Here is a 25,752-nt window from a genome sequence, read left to right on the forward strand (position 1 = left end):
ATAGACAGAAATCGAACTTGTTGCACTTTGGAAAAACGCCCAACCACTCAAAGGGTTAAAAAAAAAAATCTACTAAAGCCTTGTCGACAATGTACTTTCTATACACAGCAAATGTGTACAAAGCTGAAGACTAATCATCAAAATGTACGTCTACTTACTCTCGCTCGTCCCACACCACCAAACCTCCGTTTTCCTGGGAAGCGGGCAAATGGTGGCTTTCCTAATGAATGATGGGATGGAGGAGGGAACTTGGACTCATTCTCGGGGGACTGCATGCCTCCTGAAGACATCTGCTGCTGCAACAGAATAAAAAGCAAACAAAACAAGAACAAAGAGGAGCCTCTTAAATATAGCTCGGACAGGAGGCTGTAACATCAAAGACATTAGGCATCGACTGAGCACATAATTCTGGTAGCCAGCCTATCAACAGCCAGTTTACTTCGTAAAGCTCCAGCACACTTTGAAGCAAAGACTGTTGTTTTCTTCTGAACATTAGCTTCACTAATAGGGCTGTGTGAATACCCGAAGCTTTTGAATAATGAATCGAGCCTCGTTATATTGAAGTTGAAGGGGGAGCTGAAAGTACTTCATTATACCTGTTGCTTTGTTACATACATTATTGCCACTTCTGCAATATATGCCCAATGGGGTGCGCAATTGTAAACATGGAAATAAGATGGCTTTACAACCAGTGGAACCACTACACGGCCACGCATGCGATGAAATTTGAATAAAGCAACAAAAGAATCTTTGACCGTGTGCAACATGCAACTAAGAACCTGACGTGACATTTTTTAGACAGCTGCTTTCTGTTCCAACGTGATGGTCTTTCCTGTCCACTTTCCACTTAGCTCGTCGCAGTCAAGCAACATGTGGTACTCAACACAGTGTTCCACTGTGCAAGCGAGAAGGCAAGCAAACTACGCCGCACCAGCTTGGCTCAGCTGGCTCGTAGCCGCAGAGATTGCACCCATGCCAATGCGATCTCAGAAGCCATGCCCAGCTGCCAGCCCACGCGGCATGTCGCAAGGAGAGGAAGAAGTGAATGCATGGCCTGAACGTGACCCCCAGGATTGCGCTGGGGAGATCTCTAAAGCCAGGTCTAGATGTGTACCATATAGAAAGAGAGAAGTGAATGCCCTCATTTTTTCACACCACCACACGCAGTCTTGTGGCATGGCACGACTTACGCGTGACCCCCCTCAACCCCAAATTGTGCTGTGGAGATCTCAAAGGCCACGCCTAGCTGCACCTGCCTGCACGGAGTGCCGCACAGAAGTGAATGCACTAATTTCTTGCAGTGTCGAACGTGGTCATGCAGCATGGCGGGGCTCACACAGCCAGGTATGTGCAAGAGAGAGAGAGGCCAGTGGAGAAGTGCGATAGTGAGCTGCTGCTTGAGTGCAGCTGCACAGCTATGCATGGCAGTGGGAAAGACCAGCATTGCTCGACGGCATATTCGGAACGAGGATGTGGGAGCTTTGAACTGCCGCAAAGTGCCAAACCTTGCAGAAAGCGATATACTCAGGGCGCAAGGGCAGGGTAGTTTTTGTTTTGGAGACCAATCTAGTTTGTTATGTCCACTGGCAGGTCAATTTCACTTCGGTAAAGCGAGGATTTAAATACGTGGATTACTACGGGGATTTCAAGGGGAATTTCATTTACTTCGTTATATCGATTATTTCGTTATATCCCATTTCATTATAACGAGGTCCGAGCATATCTGATTTGGTCTGTGAATCGAATACTCACTACAGTCGAACCCGTTTATAATGAATTCGATAGTTCCGCGAAGAGTGGTCATTATATCAGTAGTTCATTACAGTCGAACTTGACTATATCGAACCCGTTTACATCGAATTATTCTATATATCGAACAATTTCTGGGCATGGTATAGTTACAATGAGTATATATAGCAAAAATTACGTTTACATCGAACAAAAATAGCAGCAACTCCCGATATATCGAACGTCGAGCGGCGGAAAAGTGCCCCCAGAAATTGGCTTTCCCTCGCAGTTGCGGGGAAACCCAACGGCGTGGCTTCATCCAACCGCTCTCCCTACCGTGACCGCGCTGCTTCGGATGAGCCGTCGACACCCCCCTGCAAAAAATTATCCTGGCCCGCCGCAGCGCTTGCTCAGACATCCAAGCAGAGGCTCTTGTGCCCTCGACGTGCAAAATGGCGAACGTGCGAGTTGTCTCGGTGCTTTTCTGGTTCATTGTGTGTGTGCCTTGTGGGCCTTCTCCCGCAGTGTTGCCGTGATGAAGCAGCAGAATTGGCCTTTTGTCGTGAAGCTCGAAATCATAAATCGGGTCGAACACGGTGAGAAGTCGGATGTGTCCCCGCAGCGTGAATGATTCTGAGGCACACTCGCAGGACGATCTTGAATAATAAGGGGGAAATTAGGGCTAAAGCGGCCACTCTCCCGCCCCGGTGCCCATGGCACCCAACGCATACGCACGGCCGTGTACGAGTGGTTCATCCAAAATTTCTTCAGCCATGCCGGCTTCCACGTGCTCGGTGATGACTGTAAATTCTGATGAATGCGACGCAGCCGTTGCCGGTGTTGCCAAAACTTGGAGCGAGCTGTCAGAATTTCGGAAGCTATTGAATCAACAGTGGACGAGTTTGTGAGTGCAAATGATGGTGTCGCGACCACGGGAGAGCCCGAAAACGAAGACTACATTGCTGACGTCGTGCCGAGCACAAGTGAAAGTGGGCAAAATGAGGAAAGCAACGATGGTCCTTTGCCTACGTCCTCCGAAGTGATAGGTGCGCTTGCACTAGTCCGGTGCTTCTGCGCGAATGCGGAAAGTTGCGGCCTCAGCTGCTCCCGACTCCTTAGACAATGTGGAGAAATGCATACGTCGCAGGCAGCGAAATTGCCCGAGCAGAAAGAAATGCAGGACTATTTCATGCGAAACTAAGCTAGTTTCATCAATAAAGTGATTTTATAGATGGTATGTGCTTTTATGACATCCAATTATTCAGCAGGCTTATATCGAATTATGCTCTATATCGAACCGGTAGGCATCTTTTTGCGAGTTCGATATAGCCGGGTTCGACTGTATATATGGACTCACATTTAAATATCCTCACGAATTAATCGCACTGAATATGACGTCAGCAGTTCTAATTTTGCATCACTCTGGTCTGAAAAACAGATTTTTAGTTATTTTTGTTCCCGGTGCGTTCCTGCACTTAGCTGCAAATTTTTGTTAAAAACATCCATCTGAAGAACAAAATGTAGCACCGTACAGCTCTTTCAAAATGGTGCCTGGTTCTGATCACCTGTCATTTCGAAGCTGCAAGAGCAGGGGCCATTTTTCATTCTGCACAAGAGCGCGAAGTGTTCTAGTCGGTCATACGTGTAAACTTCGTAAACTACTGCGGCCTGTCACCATTTTGCAAAGGTCTCAGACATTGTGGTCTCGACATTATGACTGCGCTTCAGCCATACAAAAGCCATAAAATTACGTTATCTTTAGATGACATATTTAACGGAAACTTGCAGTTAGATGCAACAAGGTGCTGGGAAGAAAAATGAAAGTACTGAAAATTCTATTTTTGCACTAAAGTGGTGTCGAATCATAGCTGCTTGCCGATGCCAGCTATAGTGTCGTTAATTTTTTTTGCGTTTTGAAGAGCGAACCCACATAAAACTAACTACTGATTAAAACGACCACTTTTTCATGGAACTATGGTGTTCGTTATAAATGGGTTCGACTGTGTAGCCAAACGGAACATCATCCTAAACTATGCGCCACCCACAAATGTGGTGTGGAGTTTCCAAATGGCTGACCGTCAACATGCGCGAGCACTCACTAGATTGAATTAGCTTGGTGACCCTTTAGCTTATTTAGCTCTATAAATGGCAGGAGGTGCAACTCCACTCGCCACACATGGTGTTGGCGATTGCCACTTGACTTTCACCACAAATCTTCTTTGCCGTGTCCTCCAATAATGCGCAGCACAGCTCGTCCTGGAGCAGTTTCTCTCATTTGCAGCATGTACGTAGCAGCTTTAACAAAATGTAGCAGATTTGAGCAACTGCAGCAGCATGCCCACCACTGCGTACACCCAATCTAATACACAAGCATTTTCACAAACCCAGCTCCACTGTAACGCAGCAGCTCCGGTTTAATGTCAAGTTCGCCACCTCGTACTAAGCACAAGAATACCATAGCCACTCAAGCCAGTGGTAACTAAGCTTTCCGTGAGTCATTCAACAATGTTTCTCTTTGCTCATAGAATGCTGCGTGTTCAGTCTAGCGTTGCACTTAGAGCTTCCAAAGAACTACACAGAACAAGTCATGTACAAAGCTTGAACAGACTTTTGTGCATTCTAAACAATGCCTGAATGTTTGTTTCTCAATGGTACAGGCCAGCGAGAAACCAAATATTATCCTGAGCCTGTCTTACCTTGCCTTCACATTGTTGCGTGCAGGGTCGGGTATAAAGCTACTTCATTTATGGAACAGCCCATACGATGGTTTGCAAACATTAAACTAAAGGTCACAGTGTAACACAAGACTGCGCTTCCATATCTGGAGCAACCGATTGGGGCTTCAAGGGGGGTGAGGTATGTTCCAGAAGTACACATGTAATCAGCTTTTCTTTTTTTCCCCCTTTTTTCCATGCCAGTTCATACTTTTCGAATTATTACTACCAGTTCTATATTCTAAGCAGGATGGTAGAAATTGACTGCATCTACACTGCAGTTATTAACTACACGTCAAAAACATGTGACAATGTAACTGACCAGGACATCATTGTCGTTACTGGAACGAGAGTCGTCATTGCCACAGGCTGCAATGTCCCTCTGTGAGCTAAACATGTAGTCAGGTGACCCGTCCGAGGCTGGCACCCTCACTGGAAAGGATCAAAAAGATAACAGAGGTTACAGTGTTATTCTTGAACACGGAGTGCAGTGAGCCAATGACGTAGGCAGATGCAAATGAACCTAGCGGCGAAAACAGAGAGCACACAAGCAAAACATGCAAGATTTCCTTACTTCCACGACATTTCTTCGTGGTCCTGTCTCATCTGCCAGCCAAAACTACCAAGAGCATTCACCAGATAACAATTTAATTTTCCATGCAAGAAAACTGCGTTAAGGTGAAACAATGCATTATTTTTAAGCAACGGCGATTCTTGCAAGCAAGCAACTTTGCGGGTGGGCGTCACGTCACATTTAAGCACCACCCAGTTGCAATACTTACAGAAGGGAACCGGCGAGGCTCCCAGACATTTCTACAGAAAAATAATGGTCGCAAGAAAAACAATGTTACCAATGTTGTTAGCTTTCTTTATAAAGTGAGGCTCAAGATGCAATATCCGCTTTTCATCATACTTCAGAAACAGAAAGAAGCTTACATCTCACAGACAGCTCAGTCTTGCCAGGCAGTGATATTGCCGCCTGAAAAAGACAATACAGGAAATAATGTAACACAGCTAGAGAATACAGGAAGTTGATGAGAAACTGAGGCCAAAAGTGCACAACACCTCTTCTTTTTTAAATCTAGGAATGGAAGACAGGGTAACAGGTAAAAAAAGTAAGCACATACAAATTTCTTGCAACAAGAAGGCATGCCTTAGTTAGCTATAAGCCCAGAACAAATGTGCATTTTTTGCACCCAAGTTCTCTATGCGAATACAGCAGGGTGGCATTGATTGACCATTCAGACCACTTATAATGCAACCACTTGTAGTGCAGGACCAGATATAATGCAGTCTTTCCCGACTCCTATTTTCTGGTTCCCATTTCCTTCTGTGAGTACGCGTACCCCTTATAGTGCAACCGAGTGAGACGAAATACCAGTTATAGTGCAGCGGCCAGAAAATCCTGCAGACAAGCGAGGCAACGAGCACGCTTCTCAGTAAGCTGTGCTAGACAAGGGCAATGCAGAAGAGGAGAAGACACAAGAGCACATGAACAAGGAACGAAGAAAGCCGTAGAAGTAATGCATTGTATATATGCACTCTGCAGACATGTAGGGTTTGCCTGACCAACGCCTCTTCTATTTTTTTTCAACGCCAGCACAATTGCTAACTCCCCAATGGGAGCCGTTAGTAAATCTTAGTTCTGTGAGTTGCCGTCACATGATGCTACCCAGATGGTACGACTGCAAGCGTTGAGGCGGCATGCGTGCGCCGGAGCACCTGCCACTGGCGTTCCAGTAGAGAAGCGGTAGACGCTCCGCCCCTCTCCTATATCACGTGCCTGTCAAGTTTTTTTCCTTCGTACCCTTTCCTTTGTAGCTCTCTCTCCATCCATGGTGTCGTGCTTTTTGTGTTTCCAAAATGCTGGAGTGGCACTCACTGGATCGACAGCTTAGGTGGTAGCATCGAGGCATCCTAAGACAGGTTTGTTCGTCATTCGCAGCAGTCGTTCCGCTGATTACTGTCTTTTGATAGACATATAAAGCGCTGTATGCTGTCACATTCGTGTTTCGTGGCGCCCTTGTTGATGAAAATCATTTTTCGCAGGTAAATGGTATAGTCTGAGATGCTGGCAAGGTGTCTTTGCTGCAGCAGTAAAATGACATCCGTTATATATCTTTTTTTTTATTATTTTTTCCTGAAATCTGGGCATTCTTGGGTTTGTTTACTTGAGTTACACCAAAAGTTACCTCAGAACAATTTATTACTGTAATAACTACCTTTAACCTCTCATTTCATACTGCTGTTATATAGATTCAGCGCCTCTCCCGGGAATGTTGCAATGTTGCGGCTAAGAGGCCCAACACAATTTGAACACGCCGCCATGGCATATCAAAGCAATGCCACCATTGCCGCAAAGCACTCATGTGACACATTTTACAGCCAGTGCCTGCAGCAGCAGCACCCCGGTGATCCGTCCCCATTCGTAGCGCACGCGGCACCACGGCGCCACGAACGGGGACAGCTCACCATACACCGTGTCTCTTCAACAGCCAGCGTGACAACCAACATGGTGATCATAAGGGATACAGAATGCGGCCTCACGGATGAATGGACAACTTAACAAAAGGTACTTCCCTCCTCCGACCTCTGTCGTAAGGTGCCACTAGCCACACTAGCCGAGGGAGGTGAGTAGAATAGGATGATAGGAGAGCGTGGTGAACGGTTATGTCAGCCGCATCTAGCTGGCATTGACAAAAAATAGAGGAGGCATTGGCCTGACGGACCTCTGGTCTGGCTGCTTGTCAGCAACATGCATTACGTACTGAACACTTGCGCACTGCCATTCTTTGGATCTTCAGTTTGTGTACAGAAAGCAAATACAGTTGCCAACCAATTTTTCAGACACAGATGGTGGTCGCAAAAACTCCCAAATAATCGGGCAAGCCAAAAGAAGAGATTTTGATGGTAAAATCAACTCTATTGTTATTTACAACTCCAACATTGCTGAAAAATTATCTCCACAATTTTGCTCTATTTGTGTTTTATTGAAATATTACTGTATTTATTCGAATCTTGGCCAATGGTCTTCTTTAAATTATCATATACCAAACTCTAGAGACGGCTTAGATTCGAGGATTTGAAAAAAACGCACCAGTTTTTTTCATTGAAATTGATAAGCATGGTGCATAGCTAGCGCAATCTAAAAAAGTCGATATCGCAGCCGCTGCTAGCCATGCCAGTAGCCAACTGAAGTACATGAGCAACACCACCATTTTTTACCTGTGTCGTATTGGCGTGCAGCGTGGCACTATCGTAATGGCATGTAATGGCACCAAACAGGCAATGCCATTATGCTGCCGCTTTCAAATGAAAAGTTGTCCTGGCTACTGAGGCATCATCAAACGTTCAAGCCGGGAGGGACTTCGGCATCGATGAGAAAAATGTCCGTCGGAGGAGGCAACAGGAGATGCTCCTTGTGTGCGCCAGCCATAACAAGATGACAGCAATAAGGAAGATAGCAACTTAGAATGAGGTCAGCATGTTCATATTCAATAAATGCTGTTTTCAATAAATGCTGTTTTCATTTCGTGAACGCTGTCCTCGCCTTTTTGTTCGGCCTACATTCGAGGTAAGTTTTCTTTTTTCTTCTGGCTTCAGACATTCGGAGGTAGGCTTAGAATCGAGGCCGGCCTATATTCGAGCAATTACTCTATTCGAAATTCATGACAGTCAAACAGCAGACAAAATTAGCATTCGTACACTACTATGCATGTTCGTATGCATAAATCGGGTGTGTGGCCTGGACTCCGTGATTCTGTCAGTTTAGACTGTGTTCTACGAGTTCTGTGCGGAGCTTTATGCCCACACGCAAGCTTTAGCCGTTCATACCAGAACGCCAACAAATCTGGTAGACATTCATGGTAGCCACTGGTTGATCACCTGCGAACACTCTGCTATATGAACACCGTTCTGTTTAACCCCATGCGCACGATCTCATCTCCAATCTCCCTGTAAATGTCTACTGGTACGAACATATCAAGAGATCAAGGGCGAGCTTCCTGCAATGGCCTGCCGCCAGACATCCCTGCTGGCTAAGCCTAACTACTGTTGGACATCAGGAGTCAGAAGCGAAGTTGTGGTTTGGTGATGAGTAGAGAAATCATTTTGCACAAACTATATGGCTCTTGGCCATATACACATAGCCACATCAACAATGAAAGTGAGTGCTTGGGTGGCACTGGAAACACCCGAATGGTGGCACCTTGGTTCACGGTTACCATAATTTCGACATTTCCCACACGATTCAGTCTGAAAACTTGAGACTCAAGATGTACGGTATCCAAAATTTGGTCCCTATTATACATCTGTTCTATGGAGTAGATGGCCTTGCTGTGGGGAAGATGAAATACTGGAGCAGGTCCAATAAATGATGTATCCAAAAAAGCTGATCGGCAACTTCTTTTCCCCAATAGCACTTTTTTTTTCTCTTTTTGTCTGCTTCATACAGAGACTGCAAGTACTTAGACGCTAACTTTTCGATGTTTGTAAATTTTAACGAATGCAAACATCCTGGTCGCATGCTTAAATTGTCTACACATGGGACTGATTATAGTCTACATGTTTCAGACATGTACAGCCTTTGTAAAATTTTGTTTTTGTCAGAGTGCAGATACAATAAAGTCCCACGACAAACTCGATTAAGCCAAATCCTCGGATATAGTACCGAAGGATGTGGGAACCTTTGGTTGGTTTTCCATACACTTGCTGCAAAAAAAAAAAAAAAAATCCACTTAATATATATTTATAATTAAGACAAACTTTCGCAGTAACTGCCAACACTGGCGATTCCACACACTAGAAATTGCAGTTTTGGCTAGGCATCCGCGAAAAACCAAGGAAAAAAAAATCTAAGAATGCTCCCTGGCACAGTAGCACAAAGTGGATCCTCTCTGCCAATGGAGCAAGAGAAGTTCGAAAGAAAAACAAAAAAAGAAAGCTCTCACTCAAACATAAACAGCGACACTTTTGTTTTTATACGTCAACGGCATGATCGTTGGCGGTGTTGCCGGCACCTCCTCAAAACTAAAGCTGTTTCTAGTTGATTTAGTAGAACTCGCCAGGCGCAACCAAACTGCAAGAAAAGCCAAGCCAAGCCATTAAGCTGTAAAGGCTGCATTTGCAATTCGTACTATTCATCGTGCGAATTCCATCCGCTCTTATTCACCATTCATGGCAAGCTGATCCTGTTGATAACCCAGGCGGAGCATCTCTCTGACCCCTGACTAAGCACGAAAAGCGTGAAAACGAATGGAATAAAAGGCATTGCTAAATAATTGTGGCCACAGAGTGTCTAGGCCAAAGGCAAGCGTACATGCGCATAGCAACACGTTGGCGAACTTCGGCCATATTCTCAGAACACTTTCCAAAATACGTCCAATTTCGCAATATTTCGTGTACTATCCCCAGACGCATCGACAGGCGGCAGGATGTAAGAAAGCGTGCTGGGCACTGTGCCAAGAATGCCGTCGCTCATAGACGCCAATGTGTCTTGTGCTAGTCATGCGAAATTGGTGTCCCAACAGTGACAATCTGAGAATACAGTACACCTTCTTTTGTCATGGTCTCCGTGGAGTCCATGACATCTTGCCACTTTAGGCGCTTCTGATAAGCCAAAGTTCTGATAAGACAAACAAGGTTTCGTGGCCCCTTCAAGTTCGCTTTAAATGGAGTCTACTGTATTCAGGATTCAGTGACTTACATCATAAGCGGTCTACACGGCATATTGCAACCAGAAAAACAGGAACACAGACAACAGGCGTTCCTGTAGTTGCAAGAATGCATTTCTTCACAATCATTCAGGTTATGAGGCCTTACACAATATTAACCCTTCAGAGTAGGTGAGCCTCTACAGCAGGGTTCTGAAATACTCTGGTCTCAAGAACCCTGCAAGCCTTTACAAGCAGCCAAGCACACCTGCCCTTTCACCCCAACCTCCATGCTTCTTTGTCAAATGCTGATGAACATTGATGAACGTCGCATGTCAATAGAGACCTTTAGCAGTGCCCTGTTACCGTACGGTAAGTGCGGTATACGATAAGGTATTACCGTTCCGTACAGACATACTGCGACAATGACACACGTTTTAGCTGCGTGTGTGGCTCGATATGTACGGTAATGTGACAATGATAATAGTGGCTAATATCCAAGCCTTGCAGAATACAAGAACTATGTGCTGAGCATGAAATATTCATTTTGTTGAATACTAGAAAGTTTTAGATTGTCCATTCACGCATTACTCTTTAGGGAAGTGCCAGGTTAAGGCAAATATACACCAGTCACAAAGCCAGTAGCGACATCTTGAGACACTATGTCCAACAACATGTGAAACTTTCTTTTCTTACATAAATGTTTTTGTGGAAGCAATATACAAAAATATTGGAGGACGCTTAAGCTCTGCCTTCAAGAGTGGAACGCGATAGCGTTATCGCACCCCGTTCACACCGCCCACTCATTCGCTCGGCATGCTCTTAACGACACGAAGGGGAGAAGCGGGCGAGTGGCACGCCACCAGTCGGGGCAGCACCGTACATTGCGAGGAAAGGGTCTTCTGTGTTTGCCGCAAGATGACTCTGCGTGTGCGCCAAGCGCAGAAGAAATGTAGCGGAAACGTACTTCACTACTCATTTAACTGCGATTTCTGTAATTTACATGCTCATAATTACCGATATACACCGCAGTATAACTTTCTACGCACGTTTCTAAGGCAACACTGCATTCACTAGAGGCGCTTTTGTCCCGTTTTGAACCATCTAACTCATGGCTGAGTGCTGGCGTCTCCATCTCACACTCCGGAGACCCTGGTTCGATTCCCACCCAGCCCATATTGCAAGTTGTTTTTATTTATGAATTGCCTCCCGGGATTTTTCGCTCACGGCCAACGCCGACACCGGCTTTTCTGCGACACGAGCTCCTTAACGCAGTCGCATTAAAAAGAACTGTTTGTTGTAAATTGCACCACTTCCGACACTTTAGACCAGCAGATAAGTAGAATATAGACAGTACTGCAATAAGAACTCAGTGTCCCAAGTATACTCTGAATCACTAGATGGTACCACCAATATGAAGTGCTCCTTTTTTCTCTATGTCTTATTATTATTTTCTGTTAATTTTCGTTTATTTTAATCTTTTTTTTTTTCATTTGGCCTGAGTATACTACTCGCCTGTTATGAAGGTTAAGGCCACAAGTTCAGTTCATTTCAGCTGAACTCAAGTTTATACTTCCGGTTTTAAGGGCTGTCATACTTGCTGCCACTTCGTCACATCACAGGTGAATAAAAGTTAAATCGTCTCTTGGCCCAACCATGGTGAAAAACACACGCGAGACATGGACACGCACGGTGTGGACTCTGTGGCCGACACTGGTTTCTCGCTATGTTCTGGCTTGGTCCGGCTCGGCTCAGAAAACACAGTGCACACGTTACCGTTTGTGGTATATACTCCTTACCACCTAGTATGCCGTACGGAAAGTCTTTCCATACAGTAAAGTGCGCGCTTGCGCAGCCTTCGGCCGGTACGGTGCTATGGCACTTACCGCACAGTAACTTAGCTCTATTAAATCTCTCTAATGAACGCACTGCAATGAATGCCATAAATCTAATTTCTACAAAACTGCATGTCATTCTAAAATGTTTACAGAACACTGCACATTGAGTGAGTGCTATCCAAACAGTTGTGCGCTACAAGGCAACTAAGACAAACCGCAATTCCCAGTGCACTTTTCGCATCTCAATGTAGGACTGACCTGCTGCCTCATGTTGCTACACACTGGACAAACGTAGTCGGCATCTTTGGGAGTGCTTGCAAGCTGGCTGTCGCATTCAACGTGAATGAACCTGGAAGAAAAGTTGCAGATTCGCCCGAAAGGCGAAGCATCGATTGAGATATCAAATTAGTGGACAGCTATATGAAGTAAGGATAGTAGTTTTATCGGCTGTATAAACTTGTAAACATTGGCACACTAACTAAATTAGCAAGCATGGTCACGCACAAACAAGCAAACATGGACACATCTCACTCGATGACTGCGGAAACTCGATGTCAAAACGCTGCTGCAAGGAAACGCGGCAGCAGCAGCGAGCGAAGTGATCTTTGTGCTGTCTATCACTTCAACACAATGTAAGTGCAGTGAACACACAGCACGCACAACGCTACGAGTCGCCAATGCACCTAGACTCTGCCCTCAATGCAGACCGCTCTCAAGATATGGCCGCATGACCACACGCAGCCGCCACGTGCGCAGTTGCAGCTGGAGTAGAACGCTGCCTCCCTCCCCCACCCTTGCCTTGCAACTCTGGGTGCCTCATGTGTGATGGAAGACAGCATGCTTCCTCCCCGCTTTTGTCTCTTTCACACAGGCGACACTGAGCCACAATCGTCAGATCCCCTCACACAATTTCACTTGCATATACAATGTAGGGCATGCGGCGATGGTGTTATTGCCCTTGGACTTTATGTGGATGCACACCCCATCTCACCGCATCTGGTCCCTTCAATGCAATCGTACCATTTAGCCAGAACGCCAGGCACGAGTGCGCTTCGACGAAGCAGAACAGTCAAAATGGAGCATCAGCTGCCGCAGTAGTGCACGAGGCGTTGGGTGAAGGGAGAGTGCATTGGCACAATGCCATGTCACCTTAGCTATCGCTCTCGCAAGCCTGTGTTATGCGCGCATTCCTTGTTCATGCAAGCGCTCGCCTGTGTTCCGACTACGCCTCGGTAAGGCCAATGAAAATGCGCCAAGCGTCTCAACGTCTCAAGCCTCTCAATTCCAGTTGTCCCAACGCAAATTTCAAGTAGGCCCACCCCGAAATTGAAGTTGGGCCACCCCCAAATGTAAGCTGGCCAACCCCCAAATTCCAGCTGGGCCACCCCCAAATCTGAGTTGGCCCATCCCCGAATTTCAGTTGGCCTGCCTCCAGTTTAACTTAGCCATGCACACACTTCAAGTTGGCCCACTCCCAAATTTTGGATTGGCCAACCCCACATTTCAAGTTGGCCTACCCACAAATGCGAAGTAGGCCCATCCCCAAATTTTTTTCCAAAGTTTTTCCACTACCAAATTTCAAGTTGACCCAACCTCAAATTTCAAGTTGACCCAACCCCACATGTCAGTTGGGTCACCCCTACTATAAGCTTCCCTATGCTTTCGTCCAAGGAGCCCTATGTATCTCTATGGGTACTCTCTTTATTTTAATTTTTTTGCCTTAAATTGTTCTTTAGCTAAAAACCTACCAATCATCTGCATTTACACTGTCATAACGATTAAATATCATTAGCTTCACAAATTACGCATTTTTGTGCAGATACGAGGTGTTACACTTTTCACGTGACTGGGCTGGGGAGCTCGCCAAATAATGCTTACACATTAAAAAGAAGCAAAGCAGTGCACTCACTTTCGGCACACGGTGCACTGGGCCATGTCCGCTCGGTTGTTGAACTGCCGGTAGGCCTTGCCGCACAGCGGACAGGCGACACCTTTATTGCGCTGCTGGTAGCAGCTGTCACACACCGAGTAGTTCATGTGCCACCGGGAGCTGGGCCCGCTCCCCGGGGTTCGCGAGCCACAGTCCCCACACACCCGGCAACTCTGCAGAAAAGGAATGGAATGGTAAGACGGCCTAGGAGTTGGAGGCGGGTAGAAAGACGAGCTGCATTCATTTTAAAAATATTTTGCACCCAAGATGATGAAAGAACATCTTAGAACATACCACAAAGCAATTCCAGTGTTTTGAAATGGCCATCTTATGCTGTATGCACCAATTCCCATCAGATTCACAGAGGCTAAGTCGCATTCTTCTTGCAACTACTTGAGGGGCCATGAACCACTTTTTATAGAAGCAGAGAAATGCGTTTGAAATTAAAATAGGCTATTTCAGAGATACTTTGCCGCAAAAAGTATTTCAATGCATTCAGCAGAAGCGGAGTTATTGGCAATCGAACGCCCCCTTCACGGTGCTTCCGCTGCTTCTTCAATGCCTTGCACTGTGAAGGCTACAGCAGAGTGGGGCATGCCCACAGCACTCCACCTATAGAATGTCAATGTGGCGCGCAGTTCAAATCTGATTTTGGATGTTAACGTAGACGCCACTACTTTTGATTTTGGGCCCTACGACGTGCCAAATGTAAGCCAAATGCAGCTGTCCTCAGCAAGCCGCAGTGCACGTAGCCAGTGGACTAGTCGCAGCACCCCACGGCGGCAGCAATACCTACGCTACGTAGCAGACTGCAGCTACATGCAACTGTAGTGCGCAGCATTTTCATTGTGCACGACAGGGCTTCAGTGCATGCTCACGCTCATATGCTCATCTGGCCATGCTACGTGGTGCGGACCGGCTTTGTCCTTCACCACCTTGACCTACGCATAGCAGCAACACCCAACTTGCACATTTTTGAAGCACTTTCAATAAGTCTGTCAAGGCGTATAACCAAGAGTGTCCAGGAGTGAGTGCCCGCTGGCGAGCGTGCGTGTAGTCTGACTTAGAGGTCCGCGTGGTTCGAAACTAGTTGAGCATTAAAACTAGGAAATTAGCAAGACCCAAAGCATATGCCATCGTTAAGCAGGGTGGCCAATGTTTAATTAATTCCCGAAGTGAATTTAATTGAATTCTGGGGTTTTGCATGCCAAAACTACGTTTTGATTATGAGGCATGTCATAGTGGGGGACTCCGGGTTAATTTTGACACCAGGGGATTTTAACGTGCCCCCAACGCACGGGACATGGGCGTTTTCGCATTTTGTCCCCATCAAAATGCGGCCACCAAGGTCGGGATTTCATCCAGCGACCTCGTGCTTGGCAGCGCAACACCACAGCCTCTAAGCCACCACGGCAGGTAAAGTTTAATTCCTACACAGGTAGCCACAGCCAAGCGTGTCCCAATGATAGTTGGCGTCTTCTGGAAGTACATATCGAAAGCACATTTTTTCTCACTTCAGCCTGTTTATTACACTTGGTCGTATACATAATAATTGTAGGAAGAAGCGCATTGATCCAAACACCCTTCTTGATTGACATCAAATATTGGCCAATAGCAGCCACGTATGGAAATCCGCTTTACAGTCAACAACCGATTTTCTGGACAATGAATTTTTCAGACATGCCGAATAACTTGGAAACCTTCGTGGCACTGCCACATGCCCCTAGAATCAATGTATAAGAACGTCTGAAATTTCTGACGCAAAAAACCTTCGCTGTACAATTTTACAAACTTTATCCCATGACTACAGGTCCGAAACGGCATTAATCAAAGCCACTACCGCCGCCATTTTGATTATCTCACTGCCTCTGAGCAGCACTCTTGCAAGTAGATCTGCCGGCAGCCGTAGCCATCACCGTAACAGCACTAGGCCTAGCTACTTCGACATTCACTAACAAGTTTCTTGCTTTTTCGTGCTGCATTCTTTATTTAAACAATTTGCTGCTGTTAGCAATGGCACTGACTCCACCTTTGTAATCCACGCCCCAATGGTGTCAAAGCTCTGAAAACCTGGTGCGTTGCCTAATGTAGGGTCCTAAAAGTGAGCTTTGGCTCAATACAGCAGTACTACGCGGTGAAGCGTACGTGAAGTATTACAGTGAAACATATGAGGGGAAAGGGGCAATTGTCAAGGGACATGGTGCATACACCCGTGCACCCACAGTCACCTATCACAGCACAAGTACCGATAAACCTAATAAATGCACTGGCAGACCTTTAGAGTTATTTCAGTTGTGCCTGTCGCAATTTGAGACTTTGGGGGCAGTAAACGGTATGCATTCATTGTTTCGGACTGCCCGAATTTTCTGACATTTTCGCGGCCCCTAGGGGGTCCGGAAAATCGGACGTTGACTGTATTACGAAATAAAGCATCCAGAAAAGAGTGAGGTGCAGGCTTCTGTTGAAAAGAGAGAATATGAGAGAAAGGTGACTTCGCACTCCGCTTGCGAGCTCCATGCACCGCGCACGACTACAAAACTTGGCTGAGGTGTTCACAGCAGCGTATGCTAACCACAGACTACGTTTTTTTCATCAAGCCAAAGGGGTGGTTCAAGAGCTCTTTGATAAGGTGACCACCTACAATTAATAAGTGCTGACGGCTCACTTCCCTTCAGCCAAGGAACATAGAGAGAGATATAAAAAGGAAAGGCAGGGAGGTTAACCAGATATCAGTCTCTGGTTTGCTACCCTACACTGGCGATGGGAGATGGGGGTTAGAAGCAGGTTAGCTGCCTGGTCTTGAGCTAAGGTGGTAACACTGTACACAGCAGGAGGCACACCCGTTTTTCAACACGTACAATATGGCGTCCAACTTCTTCTGCGCCTCTGTCTTGGGCAATGAATTTGTCCAAAATAAGCTCACAAAGCCCTTGAGCCATAATTGGCTGTCAAGAGTAATGTGTCCTACCAGGTGTCAACACGGAAAGCACAGATGGGACTTCACCTCGACAATTCACGTGAGGTGACAATAATCTAGAACTGCTGTCCACCACGACCTGGAGGGGGGGGGGATTATTCTGTAAGAGTCCACCTAATTTCGGCCACTGCTGATTGGATGCAGCTGTACGAGCAAGGAGTATACGAGCGGCCCTAGCCAATCAGGAATGGCCAAAATGGACAGTCCACTATGTGGACTCTTACAGAACACCTCCCCAGGTGTGTGAAGCGGCACAAAGCGTACAGATGCGGAATGCTCTTGCATTCTGAGGCCTCCTGCAGCAGCTTCTCTATACTCGGTGAGGATTGTGTCTAGAAATTAGAAAGCTACCACAACTATTAAAGCAATATTCACACTCACATAGCAGTCTAACAAAATCAAACTATTTGTCACAACATTCAATTTAGATGCCTACGATGGCAATTAATGCACACCACCGATGAATAGGAAGAACACCTCGTGAGATGACTATAGAATAATTCTCGCACAAATGTTTAACGTTTTACGCACAAATGTTTAACATAATGTTTTTGTTCTCCAAAATACAGCTATACTGAAAAAAAAAAAAGAAAGGTTACCACAGCTGAATCACGGCAAGAGCAGCGAGCTTCTACTGCGCAGCACTGCTGCTCACGAGGTTGCAGATGGCAACAGTCTTTCACAACGTGCAGCAAGGTGGAGCGTAACAGCTGCTCCGAAGGGCTGCACTTAAAATGCTGCTACTGCTGCTGCAAAGTGCCCAGGGGTGCTACTCCGGACATTGTCAATTTCACTGTTTTGTCAGCTCTGATTGGTCCACAGGGCTGCTACGAACTCTCTCGTTGGCTCAAAATGCCACCATTGCAAAATCTGACGATATGGCGGAATTTGACGACGTTCGGAATAGCAGCCCAGATGCTGTGCAAGACTCACAGCACGCTAGCCTAGCACAGAGTGAGCACAGACCAACTGCCTGAGCTTTCTGGGTCTTAGCGTAATCGAGTAGCGTAATCGAGCTCCCCCCATAAGACTGAATAATGTAAACAGATCAGTGATTCCGCCGTCACTTGTGTTTATGAACCCTCAGCCCTAAACACCAGCATTTTTCTGCTCTGCTTATTAGTTACTTGTGCTTTTATGAACCACGGCACTAAAACTAAAATATAAAAATTAAATTCTCGGGCTTTACTTCTGGTGCCCAGACTATGATACTATTATGACAAATGCCGTAGCAGGGGATCCCAGGTTAATTTCGACCCCCTGGGGTACATTAACGGGCACCTAAATTAAGTACAGAGGTGTTATTGCATTTTGCCCCCATGGAAATGTGGCCGCTGCGGCTGGGAACCGAACCCACGACCTCGTGCTTAGCAGCGCAACGCCATAGCCACTAAGCCGCCGTGCCGTGTAACCTCGGCACCAAACACCAGCATTTTTATACTCTTGTTATTGGTGACATGTGCTAATCATTTGTGACTGCATATTGCACACAAATGTAAATCCATGAAAGGGAACAACTGTCCTCCACCCAATTGTAGCACAAAGCTACAAAGGAAACCCAACTGGTTTCTCAGAAAGCTTTGCAGTTAAAGAAAAATTTGTTCTGGTCCGAAATTTGAACCTGGTATCAATGCCTTACAGGGGCCGTTGCTCTACCATCTGAGCTAACTAGGAGGCTAGCATATCATAGAGCAAGGGCAAATTACCATAAAAACCCGCGTATAGTACGAACCCGCATATAGTAAGAGGTGAAATTTTTGGTACGTGAAATGGGAAAAAAAAAGGTTTTATCCGCATATAATACGAGTAAGAAAAACTTGAGGTAAACATTTATTTAAATTGCACTCCGCACTTCAATCGGTGTCTTCCTCAGCTGCGCCCTCTTCAGATAGTTCCTTGTCGGACATCTTCCCAGAGGTACTCATCCTCTGTTCCATCGAGCACGTTCAAGATGCCACACTACTTGAATGCGCGATGCACAAGGTCCTCTGGTATGCTAGCCCATGCGTCCACAATCCATTTGCATAGCGTGGCTGGCGAAGCCCGCTTCAGCCGCCCGGTCGGCGTCACTGCAGGCTCACCTGAGCGCATCCAATCTGCATAACACCACTTGACCACGTTCTTGACCGGCTTGTTCACGCAAACATCTAAAGACTGCAGCTGGAATGTCATCCCACCCACGATAACAACGAGTTCAGTGCCGGATTTGTGCAACAGCTTCTTCATCGAGTCGGCCAAATGGCCATTAAATGCGTCCAGCATGAGGATGGACGGGAACGACAACAGTGTGCCGGGCCGCCTACACCAGACAGACTTTATCAAGTCGAGCACAAGATTCTCGTTCATCCAGCCTTTCTCATGGCATCTCACGGCCACATATTTTGGCAGCTCCTCCCGTTTAGGCACTGTCTTTCGCTTGAAGACGACATAGGGCAAGAGCTTGCGTCCATCTGCCGTGCACGACAACATGACAGCAACTCGCGCTTTCTCGTTGCCAGTGGACCGGACATAAACTTGTTTAGAGCCCTTTTCGTGCCCGGGAAGGGGCGATGGCATGTCCAGATAAACTGGCGTTTGGTCAGCATTGCCGGTTTGCCCTAGCTGGAAGTTCTTGGACTCGCGCATCAAAATAATGTGGCGCTGGAAAGCCACAAGCAGATCTTCAAACGATTCGGGCAGCTTTTGTGAAATCGAAATTCGGCGGAATATGGAAAATCCAGCTCGGCACATGTAGCAATAAATCCAGTGCTTGCTTGCTTTGAAGGCGGAGCTAGTAGCCCTTTTTCTTTTGCAAGCTCCTTAGCTTTTGCCTGCATAAGCTCCACGCTCTCTGCTAGGTGCGCGGCTCGCTTTTAGCGTACGAACTCCGTCGGAGCGAGTTTGATTTCTGGGAATGTCCCACTCTTCGGGCCACGAAAGCTTTTTCGCGTTCCGATGCATGCGAAAAGCGCTTCCTTCTGTCGACGCTACCTGCGAATGCTTCCCTTGTTGACGCCAAACTGCCTCCCGGACACACTGTTGCCAATGTCCTGTGCAGCTAAAATAACCGTTCTCTTGAAAGCAGCTGAGTACTGTTTTCTTGGTCCGGACATCTTGGTCCTTCAATGCAGAATAAAAAAGATGCACTTTGCGAAGCGTGATTTGCATATGTGCTGCCAAGGTGTGCACTCAACAATAAAGAAACGATGCTGTAGTCACGCAGCAAGAACGAAACCAAGCCATAGCTACGCAGCAATAAGGAAGCCAAGTCGTAGCCATGCAGCAATAACGAAGTCAAGCCATAGCCACGCAGCAATAAAGAAACCAAAACTTCTAGCCCAAGTTTCTGACTGAAATTTTTGTACGGATCCGCGTATAGTACGAGGCAAAAATTTGGGCCGCTAATAATAGGAAAAAAAAACTTATATACGGGTTTTTATGGTAATCAACAGTTTAAAGCACAGGGACACACAATGTGGTGAATCAGCTCTGCGGAAGCCTGCAAGGTGGAGGAAGGTTCATGAAAATTTGCTTTGTATGCTGCCTGATGTGCTGCTCCTTGCTCTAAGCTGGGCGGAGAGAGAGCAAACGGATAGCCTAAGACTAGCAGATCACTGTGCCCTTGTCCAGCAATCACTCCGCTCTTGTCCTGAGATATGCTAGCCTCGTGGTTAGCTCAGATGGTAGAGCGACCGCCCCCAGAAGGTGGTAGCCCCTGACACAGACAAACATTTCTTCAACTGCGAAGCTTTCTTTCTAAGAAACTCATATGGGTTCCCTTTGTGCCTTCATTCTACAGTAGGGTAGATGACAATTTTTCCCTTTCATGAACTTTCCTCCACCTTGCAGGCTTCTGCAGAACTGATTTGCCATATGAATTCCAAGTCGATTAAGGCCTTTGTTATTAAACTATTCTAGCATTGGACAGCTTGTCTTAAGGCATTCTTCAATTAATTATTTTGCCAGTGCACTTACCTGACACTTCCAGCCATGCTTTGGAACATTGGCCACCATTGGCTTCACACAGTAGACATGATAGGCCTTGTCGCAGACGTCGCACGTCAGAAGCCGGGCATCATCGCCAGTTTGCCTGAACACAGCAAACACAAGCGTGAACTCCCGAGGCTTAGTTGGTGCCTGAAGCACGGCTTGCTGTACAGTCTATAATTACTCTCTCAGAGAAGTAAGCAGCAGAGGACATGTCCTCTGTGTTGCTTTCTTTTTTCTTTTCATTTGGGGGGGAGGGGAGGGGGGAACAGTTACCATAAGCATAAAATACACTGGAAAGTCTATATGTAACATTTTTATATAAAGATGGAACTTAAATGGAAAACAAACAAATTTCTGGCTAAGAAAAACAAGTCTCAAACCCGTTTCACATGCTAAAGCTTTTGGTTAAATAACGCCATAATTTCTTTCACTTTGCAACCCAGTTCAGTAAGGTAGTCATGCAGTAATTACATGTGGTACAGTCGTTCTCTTGCAGAGTAATGGGAAGCCCACAGTGGTGCACCACATGACAAGACAAGGCAAGCCACGAGCCTTCAGAATATTCTCGCATCATGTATTTTCGTGTGTACTGCCTTATCCAGCCTTGCATGCTCGAGCACACACTAAGATATCGCACACACCTGCAGCACTGGCAGGTCTTGCAGTCGGGACACTGCCAGCCGAGCCGAGAGCTTGGCGTGACGACCACAGAGGGATCCAGGCAGAAACCATGGTAGTGGGCACCGCACACGGTGCAGAAGAGCAGTTCAGGCACGGACACCATCTCTTCACAGGACTGGCAGTTGGCCTGCGAACCCACTGCAGCACCGACAAAGCAGTCACCCGGCCAGTTAGCGAAGGGGGCCCCTTTGCATTTACAAAATCGAAATAACTACCATGCATTACCTCACATCAGCCTTGTCTTCTTTCTTTGGGAAAATCAGCTTCCCAAAACGAGGAAGGGGGGACAATATATATGAGGATATGCATTCAGTCTGTTTCTCAGAATGAGGACAGCACCAATGACTATGACAGCAATGGCTGCGTCCTCACCAAGAGAGACGACAAAGCCGGCAAGACCTAGCTTATTTGCGCAGCAAGTAGCGATAGGAACCGACACTTGGATGGAGCGAATAAATTTGACATGAAAGGCTTTCTCAGGCCTTCAAGCAGAATAGCATGGATGCATGGCAGTGTCAAGTTTGACAACGGTGTAGCTGACCAAGGTTTAGTTCAACGTTCAAATGGTGGAAGTCGATAAATGCTGAAAAGTCAAAACAAAACAATGCAAAATGCATGCACACACATAAACACACATACACACAACACGCATCAGGAGCCACCTTCCTGATGCACACAATGCCTGTTTTCATGCAACAGACCTTCCTTTTTTCCTTATTTTGTCCATCAATAGATACCTCCCTCTAAAAATATTACTCTGAACGCCCGAAGTCACAAATCTACTGCAATACGCACCGTAGGACACGGCTTTGTCAGCATGGGACGGGCAGAGAAGTATCAGGGCCTTCATGTCCTGAAGGGAAGAATGAGTTCACACAGACATGAGAAAATATTTTGCACAGTGCAATGCATGACCACATGTATAAAAAGTAAAAAGAAAGAAAGAAACAGGCCATACTTACTTGAAAACAACCATAGGCTGCTGCACAAGGGAAATGAAAGATCATGCCACAGTCTGGTAAGTGGCACCGAATACTTGCTCCATACTTTTGACACCCACTACAAATCTGCAAAATAAATGAAGAAACACTTAGGAAAATTTAGAAATACACACATTACAGGCATTCAATGCAATAAATCTTCACTTTGAGCTCAGAGCTACACCCTCTCCTTCACCTAACACACTTACATCGAATATCACTCGTCGCTTTGAGAATACTAGTGTAGCGCAAATAAGATGAGAATATAGAAGAGGGCATGAGCATAGACAGGGCAATAACTTTCAACTACTATTGTTTGAAGTTAGTACACTCGAACCTTGTTATAACAACGATGGGAGAACCGAAATTAATTCATTACATGCAGTATTGCCACTTCTGCAATATATGCCCAACAGAGTGCACAATTGTAAACACGGAAATAAGAAGACGGCTTTGCGGCCCGCAGAACCACTACATGGCCACACATGCAATGCAATTTGAATAAAACATCAAAAGAATCTTCAGCGTGGGCAACACACAACTTTTCAGCATCTGACGCGACAGCTTTTAGATAGCTGGCTTCTGTTTCATTGTGGCTGTCTTTCACCTTCGCTTTCCACTTGGCTCGTTGCAGTCGAGCAGCACTCAACGCACAACACAGAACTCTGCTATGTGATCGAGGAGGCAGGCAAACTTCAGCTCATGGCTTCGGAAATTGTATCAGCGCCAATGCTATCATGGAGATCGCACCCAGCTGCCAGCCCGTGCGGCGCGTCACTGATAGAGGGAGAAGTGAATGCATGGTCTGGGTGTGACCCCCGAGATTGCGCCGGGGAAATCTCGGAGGCCAGGCCCACCTGCAGCTACCTGCACGGCGCGCCATTGAGAAAGAGAGGAGTGGACGCACTAATCTTTCGCACAGCGTGGCGCAACTCATGCAGGTTTGCGCATGAGCTCAAGACTGCGCCAGGGAGAGATGTCAGAGGCCCCGCCAAGCTCGGCACGTTCAGGAGAGAGAGGTCAGTGGTGAAGTGTGATAGTGAGCCGCTGCTTGTGCGCAGCTATACGTGGCAATGAGAAAGACCAGTGCTGCTCGACGACATATTCGACATGGGGACATGGGACTATTGAACTGCCGCGACAGACAAGTGTGGCAGACAGTACGCTTAGCGGCTTAGTGAAACTCGACATGAAATCGGTCTATTACAATTACAAATTGCGAGTCCAAATATGCTACAGGAAAACTAAATGCTCCTGTGGAGCTTGAACACAATAAAGGTTGCTACGTGCAGCCAGCAGGACATGATGCACCATCTGGAACCTTTAATTACATCTACCGTAAAAACCGGAATATAGGTCGAACTTTTTTTCAAAAGACCATGGCGAAAAGTCGACCCTCGTTTTATATACCGGACATTGGCGGAAAAAACTACGGAAGTCTTGCAACAATGGGCAGATGAAGTAAAGAGCCGCCATCGCCATCAGCAGCAGCGCGGCGTGGTGACATTGTGGCACCGCCAATTTGCGTTTACATTGTCCCAAAGTTATGTTGGTTAAAGGCTGCTTTTTCACATTTTGTTTCAAAATGAGCAGAAGCCAACGGCAATTCACCGTCACCTTCAAGAAAAAGGCGATTGAGTGCGCGGAAGCCCACGGGAAGCCCATGGCAACCTCGCGGCACAGTGCGAATTTGGAGTATCCGAAAAGAGCATTCAGTACTGGCGGAGGCAGAAGCAGCAAACCAACAGAAAACATCATTTCGTGTGCGGACCGCAGCGGACCGCAGAAGTGGAAGACATGGTTGCGGAGTTCGTCCAGGAGCTGCGTGTAAGATAGTTGCCTGTGACAGCTGAATGCACCCATTTGAAAGCGGTAGAGATCGCGTGCGCCTCTGGACTGGGCAGCGAGAAGCACTCGTCATCCGACTCTAGTTCGGACCACTCTGATCAAAGGCGTTGCTCTGATTCGGAGTAGCGCTTGCGCACTTTGTGCCCTTCTGTGTACTGTACACCCGGCCAATTTTTAACAGTATCGCGCGACCATCGACCCGCGTGTTTGTCAGCACCTTATCGTCACGGCTCAGAGCGGCGAAGTAGCGAAAGTAAGCGCATGTGTACACATGCGCTTATCTCGTTTGTTTCGCCGCTCAGCGCCGTTAATAAGGTGCTGACAAGCATGCGAGTCGATGGCCGCGCGATACTGTTCAACATTGGCCAGGTGCACATGCGAGCAGCATTTAAATAAATACTGTCACTATTGTGCATGAGTCGCATTTGTTTCAAGGTAAGGTTGTCTTTCGGTACTTTTTGCCATTGAAAAAAAAAATTTTTTTTTCATTTTTAGAATTCGTTAGTTGGGGGATCGACCTATATTCCGGTCCGACCTATAGTCCGGTTTTTACGGTATGCCTTGACGGCAGAGCAAGAAAGAGTGAACTGCCAAGAAGCAAGATCTGAAAAGAACAGCAAATAACTAGCCCTCTCCAAAGAACAAAAACATGTGCTCTAGAGCAAGGGTTCTCAAACTGAGTTCCATGGAACTCGGAGGTTCCACGAACAGCATCTTAGGGTTTGCGGAACAGTCAGAACAAATTTGACACTATGCCGTTTTTCCCTATTAACATCCACAATTTATCAATTTAAAGAATTAACTTTTCATTGCATTTTGTATTTAATGAAGCCACTGCATACTACATTTGCACTTCGGTAGTCTGCAAGCAACAAGAGGTCCTTGCAGCAGTGGCACACGAGACTCATCATTGTATGACTTGTGGGCTCGTGGTGGCCTTGCCGATAACTTTTAATTCATGCTCGCAAGCGCAGCTTATAACACGTGAGCGGGAATCAACTGTGAAGTTCTGCAAGCAGATAGCCATTGCCCTATCAAGCTGCGAGTGCCTGGCCGACTCTCGTTGTGGACAGATGAAGACCTTGGCAGATTGTAATAGAGACGTGAAGTGCATTCATGCATTATTTATGGTTCATTCGTGCAAGTGTCAGCACAGTTTCGATACAGGCTGGTGTGCCATCACACTGTGTTGGTTCTGCAAAAAAAAAAAAAAAACGAAAACAAGCATTTCGATGTATATTAGGGGCACCGCTGCATGCCAACTGAAATGGGGATTTAGGCTTAGCCTTGCTCTTAGCAATCAGTATATCGAAGACCATTCTGTGGTACAAATGACTTGTGACATTTGTTTGCAAAAAATAATATGAACTTTTGAACGTCTGACACTTCTTCAGAATGAAGGCACTGTGTGTGGCGCACTGTGCCTACAGCAGTAG

At 46.4% G+C, this 25,752-nt stretch overlaps 1 protein-coding gene across 1 annotated transcript in view; it reads right to left on the reverse strand.

The window, feature by feature from the left end:
* The window catches only part of LOC142583153 (uncharacterized), a 249,991-nt gene that overhangs the window by 196,599 nt on the left and 27,640 nt on the right, over window positions 1-25,752 (reverse strand). Inside the window, exons 8-16 of the mRNA XM_075693498.1 lie at window positions 22,451-22,555; window positions 22,284-22,341; window positions 21,449-21,626; window positions 20,793-20,907; window positions 13,841-14,034; window positions 12,190-12,280; window positions 5,379-5,421; window positions 4,765-4,874; window positions 159-296 (exon numbers count right to left, since the gene is read on the reverse strand). Of these exons, the coding sequence (XP_075549613.1) occupies window positions 159-296; window positions 4,765-4,874; window positions 5,379-5,421; window positions 12,190-12,280; window positions 13,841-14,034; window positions 20,793-20,907; window positions 21,449-21,626; window positions 22,284-22,341; window positions 22,451-22,555 (1,032 nt within the window). The remainder of the gene's footprint in view (window positions 1-158; window positions 297-4,764; window positions 4,875-5,378; window positions 5,422-12,189; window positions 12,281-13,840; window positions 14,035-20,792; window positions 20,908-21,448; window positions 21,627-22,283; window positions 22,342-22,450; window positions 22,556-25,752) is intronic.

This window comes from Dermacentor variabilis, chromosome 5 (genome assembly GCF_050947875.1).
Source record: "Dermacentor variabilis isolate Ectoservices chromosome 5, ASM5094787v1, whole genome shotgun sequence".
In the NCBI taxonomy this organism is placed as follows: Eukaryota; Metazoa; Arthropoda; class Arachnida; order Ixodida; family Ixodidae; genus Dermacentor; species Dermacentor variabilis.